Genomic DNA, 19,336 nt, shown 5'->3' on the forward strand with positions numbered 1-19,336 from the left:
TGCCTATGCTCTTCAGCCTTTTGAACTTCGTGACCACAGGATGTCACTCGTTGTGAACACAACAATACAAGGAGTGAGGGTTAGCTGGCTAATTGTGTTTTCTCACTTTTTGTAAATCTGTTATAATTTTTTTTTCCCTGTTCAGTCAAAACAAGAGAAGCTTGCCTGTCGAGACAAAAGTATGCAGGACCGTCTGCGACTAGGACACTTCACCACAGTCCGGCATGGAGCCTCCTTCACTGAGCAATGGACAGATGGCTACGCGTTTCAGAATCTCATTAAGTAAGTACTGACGGTTGAGCTATGGCCAAAGTGTGGCAATGGGACTGTGCTCACTTTAACATTCCTGCTCCTCGCAGCTCATCGCAAAATGGCGGTAATTTTTGTCTTCACTGCCTTGGCAGAGTGGTGCCCGTCCCTTCTTGAACCTGCCCGATTTTCATCACATTGATCAGAATGGAAGGAAAATCGGGCGAGTTCTCCCGCAGGAGTGGGGTCCGCTCTGCCAGATTACTGCCTGGGTAAAGGAGAATAATGTTAACCCCCAATATCATTTTGTATGTACATACAAATTAGGAGTAGGGCAATCAGCCTTTCAGGCCTGCTCCACAATTCAGTAAGATCATGACTGATCTAATTGTGGCCTCAACTCTACATTCCCGCCTATCCCCGATAACCTTTGACTCCCTTGTTAGTCAAAAATCTATCTATCTCTGCCTTAAAAATATCCCATGACCCTGTCTCCACTGCTCTCTGGGAAAGAGTTCCGAAGTTTCAGACCCTCTGAGAGAAAAGGTTTCTTCTCATCTGTGTCTTGAATGGGGGATCCCTTGTTGTTCAAATTGTGTCCCCTAGTTCTAGTCTCTCCCACAAGGGAAAACATCCTTTCAGCATCCACCCTGTCGAGTCCCCTCAGGATCTTTTATGTTTCAATTAGGTCATCTCTCATTCTTCTGAACTCCAATGGATACAGGCCCAGCCTGCCCAACCTTGCCTCATAAGATAACACCCCCCCCCTCTCCATCCCAGACATCAGTTGAGTGAACCCTCTCTGAACTGCTTCTAACACAGTTATATCCCTTCTTAAATAAGGAGAACAAAACTGTACGCAGTACTCTAGATGTGGTCTCATCAATGCCCTGTACAACTGTAGCGAAACATTTTGAATTCCATTCCACTTGCCTTCCTAACCACTTGCTGTACCTCCATGCTACTCTTTTGTGATTCCTGTACCAGGTCACCCAGATCCCTCTGTACCTCAGAATTCTACAATTTATTTCAGTTTAAATAATAAGCTGCTTTTCTATTCTTCCTGCCAAAGTTGACAAGTTCACATTTTCCCACATTATATGCCATCTGCCAAATTATTACCCACTCACTTAATCTATCTATACCCTTTTACAGACTCCTATGTCCTCTTCACAATTTACTTTCCTACATATCTTTGTGTCATCAGCAAATTTAGTGATCATACATTCGGTCCCTTCATCCAAGTCATTTGATATAAATTGTAAATAGTTGAGGCCTCAGCATTGATCCCTGTGGCACTCCACTCGTCAAATCTTGCCAACCTGAAAATGATCCATTTATGTCTAATCTCTCTTTCCTGTTAGCTAACCAATCCTCTATCCATGCTAATAGTTACCCCCCCTACACCACAAGCTCTTATTTTGTGTAGGAAGCCTTGATGTGGCACCTTGTCAGATGCTTCTGGAAATCGAAGTACAACACATCCACAGGTTCCCCTTTATCTATATTGCTTGTTACTTCTTCAAAGAACTCCAATAAAGTAGTCAAACATGATTTCGCTTTCACAAAAGCATGTTGACTCTGCCTGATTGCATTGAGATTTTCTAAGTGCCCCGCTAAAACCTTGATAATAAATTCTGGCCTGTTGTTTCCCTATGTCAGGTGTTAAGCTAACTGGCCTGTTGTTTCCTGCTTCCTGTCTCCCTTCTTTCTTCAATAGAATAGTCACACATGCTCTTTCCCAAACTGATGGGACCTTTCCAGAATTGAGGGAATTTTGAAAATTAAAGCCAATGCATCTTTTATCTCAGCAGCTACTCCTTTTAGGATCTCAGATGAGGTCCATCAAGACATGTGGATTGTCAGCTTTTAATTCTAATAATTTTCTCAGTACCTTTTCCTTGCTGATTGCAATTGTTTTGAGTTCCTCCCTCCCTTTCACCTCCTGATTTATGCCTATGTCTGGGATGTTGTTTGTATCCTCTGTGGTGAAGACAGGCATAAAATACCTGTTCAGTTTATCCAACATTTCCTTAAGTTCCATTATTAATTCCTCATTCTCAATCTCTAGGGAACAATGCTCACTTTACTTTTTTCTTTTTCAAATACCTGTAGAAATTCTTAGTGTTTTTATATTTCTAGCAAGTTATCTCTTGTATTCTAATTTCTCCCTGCTTATTAATTTTAGTCGTTCTTTGCTGTTCTTTGTATTCTGTCCAATCTTCTGACCTGACGCTCATCTTTGTGGAATTATACGCTTTTTCTTTCAATTTGATGCTATGTTTAACTACCTTAGTTAGGCTACAGAGTCCTTCCCTTTCATTCTAGTGAGAAAGAAAGACTCTATCTTTTCCAAGTATTCTGAAATATCTCCTTAAATATCTGCCGGTGCATCTCTACTAACCTATCCCTTAACTTAATTTCCCAGAAAATTTTAGCTAGCTCTGTCTTCATGCCCTCGTAATTGCCCTTATTTAAATTTAAAACACACTGCTCTTAGATCCATTCTTCTCTCCCTAATACTGAATGTGAAATTCAATCATATTATGACCACTGCTACCTAGGGGCACCTTCGCAATGAGTTTATTAATTAATCTGGTTGGCTCTGAATGTGCTGCTCTAAGAAACTGTCCTGAAAACACCCTATAAACTCATCATCAGGCTACCTTTTCCAATTTGATTTGGTCCAATCTATATATAGATGATTATTGCTGGACCTGTCTCATAAACTCACATCTTTTCCTGTATACCCCATCCTACAGTGTGGTTACTGTTAGGGGAACTTATAAACCACTCCTACAAGTGACTTCTTACCTTTATTATTTCTCATCTCTACCCAAAATGATTCTACATCTTGATTTCCAGAACAAAGGCCATCTTTCTCTATTGTACCAATGTCATCCTTAACTAACAGAGCTACCCCTCCACCTTATCCAAGCTTCCTGTCCTTCCTAAATGTCATGTACCCTTGAATATTCAGATTCCAATCTTAGCCATTACAGAGACATGGCTGCAAGATGACTATCAGATCAGATTGTGAATTAAAAGTCTGTAGCTACCCAGAAGTTCCACTGGGCAGATGAGCACTTGCGAATGGAGAGCGTGATGATGAGAGAAATTGGTTTTCTGTATTTCGATGTATCAGCATCTTATTTGTATTGAAAGTTCAAATGGTTTTCAAAAAATTATTGGAAAATGGTAACGTAAACAAGTCATCAAAGATATTTTTGCATGTACTCTCCGTGAATAAAAACCCAAGTGAGCCGAAAACCAACAGGATAAGAAAGGAAAGCTGCTACAGAAATGCACATGTAGGAAGGAGAATGGTAAAGATATTGAAACTCAATATAAGAGAGGACCTGATTAATATGGAACAAGCATTTTGCAAACCAGTGAAAATCAATAACTTAAGAGAGAGAAGAACTGAAACAAAAAAAATCTTTTTGGGTGGGGGGAAACCTTTAGGAAGGCGAATCACAATAGTGTGTACAGTAGATAGAAACTGGACCCCTATTCCCAATCAACCCCATGATTTATGGAGCAGCAGATGATAAGGTTGTATGAAGCCACCCTGTTGATTTTTATGTAGTGTGAATTTTTAAACAGGAACCATGATAGATGGAAACTCCAGCCTGTCGGTCAGATAATTGTGTTTGTGTGTGTGGAGGGAGGGGGGGTGGGGATGTTTATTGTATGGATGTCCAGTAGCATTTGCAATTTTAAACTGCTGCTACACAACCCTCTGAAATGACCTAGCAAGTCAGTCAGTTGTATCAAACCACCGATCAAAAATTCTAAAAGTAAAACTGGATAGACCACCCAGCATTAACCTAGGCACAGCCCATGGGTGAGAGTGACTGCCCTTGAATCAAGACAACATTAGATAGAATGTGGCATCAAGAGCCCAAGTAAAATTGAAGTCACTGGGAATAGGGAAAAATTCTCCACTGGTTGGAGTCATACCCAGCACAGGTGAAGATGGTTGTGCTTGTTGGAGGCCAGTCACCTCAATCCCTGCAGGAATTCCTCAGGGTTGTGTCCTAGACCCAAGCACCTACAGCTGCTTCATCAAAGACCTTCTCTCCATCCTATGGTCAGAGGTGGGAATGTTCACTGATGATTACACAGTGTTCAGTTCCATTCACAACTCCTCAGATGATGAAGCAGTCCGTGCCCACGTGCAGCAAGACCTGAACCACATTCAGGCATGGACCACCACGTCACAAGTAACAGCCGTGCCTCACAAGCGTTGGGCAATGGCCACTTCTAACGAGAGAATCCAGCCACCTCCCCGTGACATTCAACTGCAATATTATTACTGAATCCCCCACCCACAACATCTTGAGTGGGGGCGGGGACAGGGTCAGTGCAGTCACTCTTACCCATGGGCTGTGCCTGGGTTAATGTTGGGTGGTCTATCCAGTTTCACTTTTAGAATTTTTGATAGATGGTTTGATACAACTTTACTGGACCCGGCCACATTAAATAATGTGCAGCAAGAACAGATCAGAGGCTGGGTGAAGCTTGTTGACCATCTCCATCGCACAAGTCAGGCCCAACTGCCTGGATGAGTGCAGCTCGGACAATACTTTAGAATCTCAACCCCATCCAGGTAAAAGCAGCCAGCTTGACTGGTACCTATCACCCACCTTAAAACATTGACTCTCTTTACCACTGGTGCCAGGTGACAACAGTGTGTACGATATACAAGATGCACTGCAGTAACTGGTCAATGCTACTTCCACAGCACCTTCCAAACCTGCAACCTCTACCACCTAAAAGAATAAGGGGCAGCACCCCTTGCATGTTGCCCTCCCAAGTCACACAACATCCTGACTTGGAACAATATCACTGTTCCTTCACTGTCACTGGATGAAAATCCTTGAAGTTGCTACCTAACAGCAATGTGGGAGTACTTACACCACCAGGACTGCCATGGCTCTAAAAGGGCAGTTCACCACCAACAGCACCTTCCCGAGGGTAATTGGAGATGGACAGAAATGCTGCTCTAGCCAACAACGTCCACATACCATGGACAAATACATTTTTAAACTACTTTGTGTTGCAGTTTTAGAGCATGTGCGCTGCTTTTTGTTGCTGTCCCATAAAAATGCATTAACACAGTTGGATCATTTCAGCAGACCCCCACCCCTCACTTTCCCTTGCCAAGGAGCTCTCCCACAGTCTCAAATTCACCTTTTAAAATTCTTTTATGATTGTCATGCAGGCAACAGGAGCGGATAAACACCCAGCGAGAGGAGATTGAGCGACAGAGGAAGCTGTTAGCAAAACGGAAACCAGCAGCCATGTGTCAGATGCTGCCTACAAATAATGAGCAAAAACAGAGGAAAAACAAAGCAAATGGAGCAGAAAATGAGACGTGAGTCAGGTTACAAGCAAATTGACCTTAAAGTGACTATTTAGTTATGCAGTCAATTGATTGAGCCTTTTGGTCTCTTTTAATGATCTTTCACCGGTTCCACATTTGCTCTATTTGCCCGACAGCATTCAGAGTCTGCACTTCATGCTGAAACCTTTGTTCTGTAAATATATCTGATTATAAAGGATAATAAGGAATGGATATCAGGGACCCCAGTTCTTTGGTAATGGGAAAAAGTAGTTGTAACTTAAGTTGCTTAAACTTATGGACGGGTTGTCTTATGAAGAAAGGTTGGACAGGTAAGGCTTGTATCCGCTAGAGGTTAGAAGATTAAGAGGTGACTTGATTGAAACATTAGATATTTACCAAAAATAGGTTTAAAGTAATTTCTCGAGCAACTACCATCTACCGGAGCAGTGTGGAAGGAGTGTGGCACTGTCAGAGGTGCTGTCTTTCAGATTGAGATGGAAACGGAAACCTTGTTTGCGGCAAAGCGCCATCGGCCAGTTCAGTTTGAATAAATCCAAGTCTAAGATGCAATGCACTTCACCAAACCTTTGAAGTTTACAAAATTAATGCTTCTGGTTTTTAAAACTTGAATGAGATGAATTAAACGTTCAGTGCAAAACTCTCAAGGTTGTGCTGTAACTCGTGATGCCGTGGTTAACCTCAGCAGAAATATGATAACCTGTTTGTTTTCCTTTTTTGCAGCTTGACTTTAGCAGAATACCATGAACAGGAAGAAATCTTCAAACTAAGATTAGGACATTTAAAAAAGGTTTGTTGAACCTTCTTCCTGTGCCAGAGGATTGTGATCTATGCCAAACTGGGGTCTGTAAGAGGATCTCTGCTTCCAAGGCAGATTCAGCCATTCATTTGATTTGTTTATTTTTCCCCTCTCTCTTTCTCCTTTGTTGCTTTATCCTGATTTAAATTTTCTGCAATGAACAGCTGTTTTTATTTGGAGAAGGTGAAATCTGATGCGTATTTTAGAAGTTGGGACAGGGATCTCTGGAAGTGTGTTAATATTTTCATTGTGTTTCTGGGAGTACGCCAGTGCTTTACAAGGGATCTTTAGCATAGAAAAGTTTGAAAATCAACGTGTAATTCAAACACTGCCCTAAACACACTGTCCTGGTCCCACCAAAATGTTTGAGTCCTGTTGGATAAAGTATTGGTCTGCTTAGACTCGAGTACCAGGGAGTGAAGTAACTTCACCAGGGACAGCAATATTAGAAACCATGTACGGCACTTCACAAAGGATATTTGAGCAAGATGTTCTGCACAGAGAACTTTATCCTTTTCTCTCCTGTGCTGAAGGTGCTGAATCTTACTGGAGTACTGTTCCCCTTGTAACGGCAGGACCTCTGGTACTTCAGCCAAGTGGCCTGTCTACATGAGTGAGTCTGAATGGTGAATGTGACCAGCACCTTGCTCCTGTCCTCACTGCTGCCACATACGCAAACTTTTCCAGCACAGCTGGGAATTGCAGCACCACTGCTGCTGTCTGTTCGAGTTAACTCTGCATATCAAACATGGGACTTTCTGGTCCATGCGGCTCAGTGCCACACTGGACCTTGAATTTAACTAGTGATGGTCAGCCATTGTTTGTGGGGCCGGATTAATGGATTAGCTAGCCTTTTCTTGCCAGTCGGTTTTATATGTTTATATGCAAATATGCCATTTGACAAGTTACTGCAGGAGCAGTTCTTTTGCTACTGGCATGCTGTCGTGTTTTAGCGGCTTGTGTAGATATCTTCAATCCGGCTGACTCAGCTTAATTGGATTTGGTTGAGTGCTATGCAGTTAATATCTGGTGTAATGGACATTATGGATTTTTTTTCAAATGCTAGATACAATAATCACTTTCAAATTACTAGAAAATTTTAAATGTATTTGTACCTTTTGACTACTGTTGCTGTGTTAAGTGTAGGTTATGTTGTTCTGTCTGATTTTGGGGCATAGTTTGCTTAGATGGTGTCTTTTCATTCTTCCTTTTCCTTGTGCAGGAGGAGGCTGAGATACAGGCAGAGCTAGAGCGGTTGGAAAGAGTACGCAATTTACACATAAGGGAACTGAAGAGGATACACAATGAAGATAATTCACAGTAAGTTATCAGTGTCTCTCGAAGTATGTACTTTATGGCAGGGCTTCCTAAACTGTGGGTCGTGACCCACGGCGGGGTCACAAGACAAGATTTTGGGGTCATGAGCTCCAGTGCAGCAATGGCTACTGTTGAACTCGGACTGTATGCTGACAGCTGCAAAGCTCTTAAGTTCTCAGTTTTTTCCAACGGTGGGCATCGCATAACGGACAGATCTTTGAGTCCTAATCGCTGCTGCAAAAATACCCAGTGAATAGATAAGTGTTCTTTGTAAAGAAAACCCTGTTTAAGCACTTCCTACCAGGCTCAACCAACCCCTCCCCTATCAGTAGATGAAGGCGTGTTTTCCCCCGCCCCTGTCCACCCCATCCACTCAACAACTCTTGTACCCCCAAGTTTTCATCCTGGGACGATAGAAAGTCTGGGGCATTAAAATGGGGTCACACCAAGAAAAAGTTTGGGAAGCAGAGGTAACTTTCACTTGTTTCACTCTTGACTTGCTGACTTTCCTCTTGCCTTGAGTTTAGGTTCAACTGTGAAGTTTCTTTTTGATCTTTTATCCCTCTTTTGATTCCCATCAAGACTAAAAAAAAATGTTCTCATCACACGTTCCTCTTCTTTAAAAAATGAAAGCACCATACATACCCTGATCTGAATGTCCAGTTTACTTAATTTGATTTATCTTGGGGCATGGGTGTCATTAGCGAGACCGGCATTTATTGCCAACCCTAGTTGCCCGTGAGAAGTTGGTGGTGAATTGCTATAGCCATTGTGAACGTGCTCCCTCAGTGTTGTTAGTAGCAAGATAATAAAGGAGTAACTTTAGATTCCTTGGACATTGGGCTAGTTTTGGGGAGGTAGGACCTGTATAGGCTAAACAGTTTGCAGCTCAACAGGGTCGAGACCAATGTCTTTGCGAGGCGGTTTGCTAGTGCTATTGGGGAGGGTTTAAGCTAACTTGCCAGCGGGGTGCAAACCAGGATCTAACATTGAAAAGGCAAAACAAAGTGCACAAAGATTTGGAAGGACAGAAATGATATAAACTGCAGAAATTTTGTGGCACAGGAGGAGGCTATTCGGCCTCTCAGTCGACGAGGAGATACTCTGCTTAATTCCACCGTCCTGCACTAGGGGCAGGATTTTCAGCTCGACTTGGGGTGCACACCTGACATGGACGAGCGTGAAATAGCGCATGATGACGTCGGGCGAGTGTCCCAACGTCATCGCGCAATTGCGCGATATTTCGGTCAGTGGGCATGCGCGGGAGTCGACAGCACCCGCCAACAATTAAGAGGGATGTTAAGCCCATTAACCAATTAATTAAAGTGAAATTTTCCCTGCCCTTCCAGCTTACGGTTGGAGGGCGGACAAATAGGCCAAGCAGCCTTTGCTTTTTTTTTTGCAAAACCTCATTCGCGGGCGGGGTGAGGTTTTGAACAGTGATTTTAAAAAAACAATAAAAATTTTCGACATGTCCCCACTCATGTGACGGAGTCCCATGAGCAGAGACATGTTTTCCTTATTTTTGAAATCTTCATTTTTAATGTTAAAAATCTTCAGCTCCCTGAGGCAGCTCTGTGCCTTCAGGGAACTTTCAATGAGCGCACCCGTGCGGATGCATACACGTCAGCGCTTGCACTCCTCCCGCCCCCACCCAGGCAGCGCTGAGGTTATCAGCAGGCATTTCACACTGGGTGGCGATTAATTGGCCATCCAGCCTGAAATCGCGGTTGGGGCCTGATCACGGTCGATGGACCGTTGCTAAGCAGTTCCCGGGCCAACCCGCCCCACAAGATAAACATTCTACCCTAGGCCTGTAGCGCTGCAGATCATGGATCTTCACTAGACATCCAAGCGCTTTTGCTTTTTAAATGTTCTGAGAGTTTCTGCCTCTACCACCCTTTCATGCAGTGACTTCCAGGTCCCTACCACCCTCATGCTTCTGCCAGTTACTTTAAATCTTTGTTTTGGACCCCTCTGCTAAAGTAATTAGGTTGTTGCTATTTATTCTCTCTCAGCCTCTCATAATTTTGTGCACCTCAATTAAGTAATCCCTCGGCCTCCTCTGTTCCGAGGAAAACAACGTATCCAGTCTTTCCTCAAATTTTTGAGTCCTAGCAACATCTTTGTAAACGTCCTCTACACCTTCTACAGATCAATTGCATCTTTCCTGTAATGGGGTGGCCAGAACTATAAGCCGTATTCTAGCTGCAGCCTAACTAGTGTTCTAGCATGATCTCCCTGCTTTTATTTTCTATGCTCGGCTAATAAAGGAAAGCCCACTATATGCCTTTTTAACCACCATATCAACCTGTCCTGCTATCTATAGAATCCATGGACATACACTGTTCTTCCACACTGCTCGGTATCCTCACGTCTATTGTGTATTTCCTTGCCATGTCGTACCTCCCAAAATGTGTTACCTCGTACTTCTCCAGATTGAAATCCATTTTACACTTTCTGCCCAATTGACCAGACCGTCTATATCTTGCTGCAGTCTAAAGCTTTCCTCCTTTTTGTCAACCACTTGCCAATTTTTGAATCATCTGCACCTTTATCATGAGTCTAAATCATTAATACAAACTACAAAAACAAGGGAGTAGTAGTAGTGAGTCCTGCAGAACCCTGCTTGTAACAACCTTCCAGTCACAAAGACACCTGTCAACCCTTTGCTTCCTGTCATTAAGCCAATTTTGGATCAAATTAGCCATTCTCCCTTGGGTCCCGAGGGCTTTTACTCTTTTGACCAGTCTGTCATGTGGGACCTTGTCAAAATCTTATTAGAATCGATGTGGACATATAGCAGCAGAGTAAAAAATAGTATGGTATTAAATGGGGTCAGAGTAAGAGGGAATGCAATATAGTCTAAATTAGTTTTTACTGTGCTTATAAGTAAATGCACAAAGCATGATAAGTAAGATTGGTGAGCTGCAAGTGCAGATGTTCACATGGGAGTATGATGTTCTGACAATAGTGGAGACCTGGCTCAAGGAAGGGCGGGACTGGATATTAAATATTCCAGGATTCAGGGTGTTCTGGAACGAGAAGGAAGGAAAGAAAGGAGGAGGGATGGCAGTACTGTTTAGGCGTAATATTGCAATGCTGGAAAGGGAGGATAGGTCATGGACAGAATCTATTTGGTTAGAGCTAGGAAACAGTAGAGGTACCATTACATGACTGGGTGTATTCTGTAGGCCGCCAGGAAAGATGTAAAGGAACAATTTTGCATGGAAATTAGTTGCAAAAACTATAGTAGTTATAATGGGGAGGCTTTAATTATCCTAATATAGACTGAGATAGCAATAGCATTATGGGCAGGGAGGGGTCGAATTTCTCAAGCTTGTTCAGGAGAATTTTCTACATCAATATGTTTTCAACTCAACAAAGAAGGAGCCGTTTCTGGATCTGGTTCTTAGGAATGAGGTGAATCTAGTGTCGGTAGGGGAACATTTTAGGCGGGACAGTGATCATTGTATCATAAGGTTTAGGCTATGGTAAAGGACAAGCAACAACCCAGAGTAAAAATAATTAATTGGAAGATGGCCAATTTCAGTAAGGTGAGAATGGTTCTGGCCAAAGTAAGTTGGAGTGAAAGATTGGCAGGCAAAACTGTAATGGAACAGTAGGCTGCCTTTAAAGAAGAGCTGGTTTGGCTACAGTCGAGGTACATTCCCAAGTGGGGCAATGATAGGACAAACAACGCTAGAGCTCCCTGGATGATGAAAGAGATAGAGATTTGGAAAGGAAAATGAAGTTGAAAAAGGACCTGTATGACAGATGTCAGGTTGGTAATACAAATGAGAACCAGGCCGAATATAGAAAGTTCAGAGGGGAAGTGAAAGAAAGAAATAAGAAAGGCAAAGAAAGAGTGTGAAAGAAGATTTGTAGATAACAAACATAAGAGGGAGTCCAAAAGTCCTCTTTAGGCATATAAATAGTAAAAGGATACTAAAAGGAGGGGTGGGGCCAATTAGGCACCAAAAAGGGGATTTATGCATGGAGGCAGCGGGCATGACTAGTACTTTGCAGCTGTCTTTGCCAAGGATGAAAATGCTGCCAAAGTCATAGTGACAGAGGAGATAATTGAGACACTGGTTGAGCTAACAATCGATAAATAGAAGGTGTTAGAAAGGCTGGTTATGCTGAAAGTTGACCAGACTGGATCAGATGCATCCGAGGATCCTGAGGGAAGGCAGGGTGTAAATTGCAAATACTCTGACCATAATCTTCCAATCCTCCTTAGATAGGGACTTGAGAGCCAGAGGACTGGAGAATTGCAAATGTTGCCCAATTATTCAAAACAACAGGATGTAAGGATAAGCCCAGCAGCTATAGGCCAGTCAGTTTAACCTCAGTGGTGAGAAAGCTTTTAGAAATGATAATCAGGGACACAATTAACAGTTACTTTTGGACAAACATGGTTTAATTAGGGAAAGCCAGCAGAGATTTGTTAAAGGCAAGTCTTGTTTAACTAGCTAGATTGTGTTTTTTGACAAAGCAACTGTCAGGGTTGATGTGGTGTACATAGTCTTGCTAAAGGTGTTTGTTAAAGTGTCACCAAACAGGCTTGTCAGCAAAGTTAAAACCATGAAATAAAGGGACAGTAGCAGCATGGTTGCAAACTTAGTTGAGTGCTAGGAAACAGAGCAGTGGTAAATAGTTGTTTTTCGGACTGGAGGAAGGTGCAAGTGGAGTTCCCAGGGCCAGTACTAGGGTCACTGTTTTTCCTTAATGACCTAGACTTGGGTGTGAAGGGCAAAATTTACAGATGGCCCAAATCTCAGAAGTATTGTGAACTGTGAGAGGGTTAGTGATAGATTTCAAGAGGACATGATGGACTGGTGGAATGAGGCAGACACGTGGCAGATGAAATTGAGCACAGAAAAGTGTGAAGTGATACGTTTTGATAGAAAGGACAAGGAGAGGCAGTATAAAATAAAGGATGCAATTCTAAAGGTGGTGCAGGAGCAGAAGGACCTGGGGGTATATGTGCACAAGGGGTTGAAGGTAGCAGGGCAGGTCAAGTAGGTGATTAATAAGTTAGGTGGGATTCTGGCCTTTATATATAGGGGCATAAGAGTACAAAAGCAAGGAAGTTATGATGAACCTTTGTAAAACACTGTTCTTTAAGAAGGATATGAACGTATCAGAGAGGATGCAGAAAAGATGTCAAACATTGGTTCCACAGATGTTGGATGAGAGATTTCAGTTATGAGGATAGATTCTAGAAGCTGGAGTTGCTCTCTTTGGAGAAAAGAAGGTTGAGAGGAGATTTTATAGGGTTATCCATCAAAACAAAGGAACAGGATTAGGCCATTTGGCCCATCGAGTCTGCTCCACCATTCAATTAGATGATGGCTGATCATCTACCTCAATGCCACTTTCCTGCGCTATCCCCATATTCCTTGATGTCATTAGAAATCAGTTGATTTCTGTCTTGAACATGCTCAACGATTGAGCTTCCACAGCCCTCTAGGGTAGAGCATTCCAAAGATCCACCATCCTCTGAGTGAAGAAATTCCTCCTCATCTCAGTCTCAAATGGCCTGTCTCAGAATAAGGGACATTGGTAAGGCCCATTTACATATAGGGTGGTAATGTTACAAGAGTAGGGTTATGGAGTGTGATCAGCTGCACTCCTCCAAGACCAGTATATCCTTTCTGAGGTGTAAGTGTTCAGAACTGTTCACAGTGCCCCAGATGTGATCCAACCTGGGCTTTGTGTAGCTGAAGCGTGACTTCTGCATCCTTGTATTCTAGTTTTGTAGATATATAGCCAACGCAATTGAAATCCTGTAGGTGGAGTACTTGCATTGCTTAAACATAAGATGTGCTTGCCAGGCAGTAACCTGACTTGATTGGTTGGTTTATGAACATGGACTTTAATGCGAATAAGCCATCTATTTCTGCTCATTTCTTGGGTCTCGTGCCCCACATAGTCCCCAGTTAAGACATCAGGCAAATTATTTGGTATCCAACTCTCTGCAATTCCACTTTGGAACAATGGGTATGAAAGAACCATCCAGGGTGACTGATTTTCTTTTTAACTGTACCCCGGGAAATTATCCTGCTTGCACTCAACACCTTCGTGGCAACATTGGCTGGAATAGGGAATTAAATGATTGAGGATCATGGAGAACTGTATACTACTAACCCTTTCCTGCTGCTGTTTATGGATGGTAGTGTGTGTTGGAACATTGTAATTTAGACTTCTTTTGAAGCAGTTGTACAAACTTTACAGTACAAGTGGTGGTTATTCTGCTGACCCATTTGCTTGTATGATCATCTTGTTGCAGATTTAAAGATCATCCTACATTAAATGACAGGTATTTGCTACTACACCTGTTGGGAAGAGGAGGTTTCAGTGAAGTGTACAAGGTACGTTCTTCCAACAAGCAGCAGAAGAGTATGAGAAAATATATAATCTCATCTGTTAAGTTTCTTTAAACCTGACTTTTGCCCTTATCAATTGTGGGTTGTTGACAGAGAATGAAACACTTTCCATTTCAGGCATTATACAATACGTGCTGTATCCTATTTTGAGTGAATGTGTCATAATAGAGGCAGTTACCTGGTGTGGGTTCATCTTCACTGCAGACTGCATCGAGATTAGGCAACCCCACTTCATGAAGACTCTTCTAGCCAGCAGAGAGGAAACTTCCATCCTGGTCTCTTATCCGTATACTTGTGTTTAACCTGATTTAACCAGTTGACCACAATTAAATGTGGACAAAGCAAACCCTGTATGGTGGTGTGCCATTAATTTTTGCAATCAGCGCAATTTAATCTTTATATGGTGTGCTTGAGAGATGGGTTCATTACAGGAACGGGAGCATGATCTGCAGCAGGAACAAGCTTGAGGGGCTGAATGGCCTATTCCTCTATAATTGTGATTTTGCTTCAAATCCATGGAGCTGAGATTATGGAAATCAAATTAAGCTGAATATTTTTCCAAATCATGTCTCCAGTCTGAGAGCATAGCGTGGTTGACGTGACCATGCTCTGTGGCAAGGAACGGTAATGTGGATTTATGCTAAGAAAGGTTATTGAACAAGTGTTCTCCCGACAGTCAGTTGAGAGTGAAAGTCTTTTGGGAGATGCATTAGTTTTTTTTTCATTTACGGGATGTGGGCTTCGCTGGCTGGGATGTTATTTTAATTATTGATGCATGTCAAAAGCATTTAATTTTTGCCATAATTTCACTGAAATTTTGTCATTCCAATGTTTTTTTTTCAAGAAGTTGCAACAAACAATGAGACTTAGAAATCAATTGCACATTTTGTCTGTACAAAACGCATCCAACTGCATGTGGCACAAGTTGATGCACATCAGAGTGCCACAAGATACTTCCACTCCCACAAGTGCATCCACGCACCCTGTTCCCTGAACTGTAGTGTCTGTATGTTTAAGGTAGTGCTTTGGACTGGGCTGTTTCCAAGGGGCCCTTGTGGAAATTTGTAAGGTATAGAGAAGTTGAAGGCACTACCAGATGCACGAGGCAATGGAAAGGAAGGAACACAAGGTCAGGGTTGTGTGGAATAAGTTTAAAGATTGATGCCAGGATGTATATCCTTACACATGGTGATCAGCAGTTGGAAAGGATTCCCAAGAAGGACGGTTTGAAGCCAAGGCACTGACAAATTAAATGTGGGAATGGGAATTTATTGAGGTTTGTATTCTTGGAGGATGAAATGGTTCAACTGAACCAGACTGCTGTTTTATGATCACTAAGAAGTTAGCCCCAAGCAGTCACTACACAGGAATGTGCATTGGTTGTAATGAAAAATTTAAATTGGATCTTCTGCAGCTACAGGTGCTTGCTGCTGATTATTGGTGATGACACTTGTTTAGAAGGTTGGTCCAGTTTTAAAATGAAATTATTTCGTGTTGAATCTTTTGAACAGGCATTCGATCTACAAGAACAGAGATACGTAGCAGTAAAAATTCACCAGTTAAATAAAACCTGGAGGGAGGAAAAGAAAGAAAATTACCACAAGTAAGTTTTAAGAGGTTCTGCCCAATTGTGCATCAGAATTCTTATAGCCTCTGTACTTATTGGAACAAAACTTACAGCAGTGTTTTTCATTAACACTTTATCAAGGACCACAATATTGGAGCTTGGTTGACAGCCTTGCTTGGTGATGCTCCCAGGGATGTTGGCCTGTACCCAGCTTCCTACATGAGCCCTTGATTTTGAACATGTCATGCTGGGCAGCTTTCCCACAAAGAGAAAGAGCTTGCATTTATATAGTGCCTTTCACAACATCGGGTTGTCTCAACGCACTTTACAGCCATTGAAGTACTTTTTGAAAGTGAGTCACTGTTCTAATGTAGTAAACAGTACAGCAAATTTGTACCCAGCAAGGCCCCACAAATAGCAATGTGGTACTGACCAAATAATCTGTATTTGTGATGTTGTTTGAGGGATAAATATTGATCAGGATACCAAGGAGAACTCCACTCCTCTGACCATGGGTCTTTTATATTCACTTGAGAGGGCAGGTGGGGCCTCAATTTAGTGGCTCACCGAAAGATAACACTTCCAACAGTTCAGCAGCCCCTCAGTACTGCATTGGATTTTACCTGGATTACATGCTCAAATTTCTGGGGCGGGGCTTGATTCCACACCATTTTACCCCTGGGACAAGAGTGCTATCTCTGAACCATGGGGGAATGAGGAATAGAATTACAGGGCTCATTGCCCCACTAAAAATGAGAGATTCTACAGTTTTGACTTACTTTCACTTACTTCATAATTAATGCCAGTAAGGCTTCTGCACAGTCAACTTTTACTTTGACTTCAGATATCAATAAAAGCTATCATTAATTTTAAAAAGCATTGGAGTTCATTACCTAACTACCCTTCAAAGAATAAAAACTTGGGATTATATCGTGCCTTATTGCTGTTGTAGGATGCCCGTAAGTGAATTGCAACAATACTGAGTCATCTACAGCTAAAAATGCTCTTTGATGTAATTCACTTTCCTGTGTTCCCACTTAAGCATTTTCTTGTTTTTTGCACTTGCCCAAGATGCGTTTCTTATACACAATCATTAGGTGTTGACTGGAAAAATCTGATGATACAGAAGCTGAATTGGTAATCAGCTGGTGGCTTGTAGGTGTACTAGAGCATACAGAATACATCGTAAAAAATTCAATCATAGCCTGGGCCTGCGCCTGTTCAATTGTGATTGATGTGCTGCAACCTTTCGTTTTTCTGCACTGCAGCTGTATTCCCCTGGGTTCAAACTATTAAATTCAAAACTGTTTCATTTTATGAGCTGGTAAGTTCTAAAGGATGGAATCATTCTTCAAGTGTGCTTTCTTAGTTGGTTAAGAAATATGTTCTGCACCATGGGCTTTCAAAGGTGTTTTTATTTTTTATTTATGTAGGTTTGTTGTCTCTCTGTTGGTTTTACAATGATTTATAACTACAAAAAACTCTGGCTGAGAGTTGAAGTAGGAGGAACTTTTAAGCACGGCAAGAAAATACTGGAGCTCTGCCTGGAAAACATGGGTTGATGTGCATGTTTCATTTGCAACTTAAATTTGTACAAATTTTTATCATTAATGTACTTAGGAAAAGTGACAATGAGTCCTTGTGTTTGACAGTCAGGATTGGTATGAACCAGACTTACCCATATTGAGTGATTATACCAGTGTTTACTGGAACTAGGTGGAATTTGTATCGAGTGGGAATGAAAACAAAACTGAAAATACACAGCCCCCATCAGTTAGCTTCTGAAAGAAAAATTATGCATTAATATCTTGTTTGGGACCCTGTTTTGACAAAGGGGCCTCACTTTCAAATACCGACTGACGTGCTGTGCAGTTAGAGAAATCTTTTGTTTTCCAGATTTTAGGTATGTCCTGTTTGCAATTTGGTAATTGTTTATGTGTGTGCGTGTGTGTAGTCGTATTGATTTGAGAATGAGTTGACAACTTAGCTTTCTGGATTGAACCATTATGGGCAATCTATTTCCCAAAGGATTTTGACAGCCTCGTTTTCCTTGGATACCCCGAATAGTGATCCAAAGTCAGTGACTCGAAGATGGTAAATTTGCACTCCCATTCTTAAGTTCCTTATTGTAGTTGGAGGGATATGTACTTCAGCCTAGTCTCATTTTTCAAGACAGATGATTGATGGGGCATGAAATGCTCAACCAAAAGCAGGTGGAAGCAGAATCTGTTTAAAAGGGAGATGGATAAATATGCAAAAAAAGAAAACATTAACAGGTCATGGGGAAAGAGAAAGGCAATGGGACTAAGCTCTTATAAAGAGCTGGCACAGGTGCAATGGTTGAATGGTCTCCAACCTTATGACAGTGCCCTTCAAAAGTACTTCATTGTCTGTTAAGCGCCTTGGGATGCCCTCAGATTGTGAAAGGCGCTATATAAATGCACATTCTTTTCTGTATTGTATAATTCCAAAATTCTAATAAACATCGAGATTATGCCCCACGTACTGTTGGGTTTCCATTCTAGCCCTGGATGGCCCTTTCCAGCACACCTACCTATAATTATTAAAGCCTCATTTAGTAGTAACTGTTTTGATGGCTTTTATTATAATTGGCCCCAAAACTATTACATTATACAAGGGATCATGATTCAGAATAGTGCCTTTATTGCATGAATGGTAGTAGGGTTGTTGTAGGCATTAAAGATTCCTAACACTTGCCCCCCAAAATCTGTTTTCAATTTCCTGGACACATTGGTAGTAATTTCCACTTCTTGCACCTTTCCCATTTCCTCCATAGAAAGTCTAGCCTCTTTGAGCTTACCTGACTGCAGGCTGCTTGAGCAATCACTATAAGTATGTGTACATGTTTGCATGCAAGCCTCTTCATTATTTTTTTGTGATGTGGGGACTCTTGCACAATACTCGGTGCTTCGTGTGCATGTGTTGGCTTTGTATTTGGAGAGAGACTTCAATCCCACAGCTGCTTACACTCCAGAGTGCATATAGAAGCCAATTTTTGTCCATGTAATTTATCCTTCAGTGAGTGCCTCTGTTTGTGAACGTGATGCACCTTCCAGTTTTGTATTATACACTTACGTGTGCTTTTCTGGCAGATTTCCTGTAGGGGCAATTTTCCAGAGTCTGCACCCAGGTAGACTGGATCACCTGGGCGGAGCAGATATCCAAATTGAGCGAGTTTGAGGGCACATCTATGAAGAAACCCTTTTGATTTTTTTTTCCTACCTTTTGTCCCATTGAACCCCATTGGGCCACAGATTCTTTTGCATTTAGTTTTTTGCTGCTCAGATACTATTCATTGATTACAATCTGTAATAGTAATGTTTTAAATAGCGGGCTGGTGACAAAACAAAATGACAATTTGGAAATGTTACACCCTCCAATCTCAATTTAGAAGGTGCCAGATTCATAGAAGTGGAAAATAGTAGGAACAGAAAGCTAAAGACTGTCGGGTTAATAAATTCAGTGCCAAAGCCACATTTGGACCATAATGTGAGATTGAGCATGTGATACTCTGGCAAGGGTTTGGAGAAAAACTGAGGGACTTGAGGATATTAAAATTAGTAACAAAATAGTCCATTTAATTTCCTTTGTACAAATCCGCTATCCGAAAACAGGACGCATTT

General features: G+C 41.8%; 1 protein-coding gene across 6 annotated transcripts in view; it reads left to right on the top strand.

The window, feature by feature from the left end:
- The window catches only part of tlk2 (tousled-like kinase 2), a 146,240-nt gene that overhangs the window by 90,724 nt on the left and 36,180 nt on the right, over positions 1-19,336 (top strand). For all 6 annotated transcript variants that reach the window (XM_078529826.1, XM_078529828.1, XM_078529830.1 and 3 more), the window contains 6 exons: positions 146-282; positions 5,477-5,629; positions 6,341-6,407; positions 7,639-7,736; positions 14,029-14,110; positions 15,637-15,728. In XM_078529826.1, coding sequence (XP_078385952.1) covers positions 146-282; positions 5,477-5,629; positions 6,341-6,407; positions 7,639-7,736; positions 14,029-14,110; positions 15,637-15,728 — 629 coding nt within the window. The remainder of the gene's footprint in view (positions 1-145; positions 283-5,476; positions 5,630-6,340; positions 6,408-7,638; positions 7,737-14,028; positions 14,111-15,636; positions 15,729-19,336) is intronic.

This window comes from Cetorhinus maximus, chromosome 25 (genome assembly GCF_964194155.1).
Source record: "Cetorhinus maximus chromosome 25, sCetMax3.hap1.1, whole genome shotgun sequence".
NCBI lineage: Eukaryota > Metazoa > Chordata > Chondrichthyes > Lamniformes > Cetorhinidae > Cetorhinus > Cetorhinus maximus.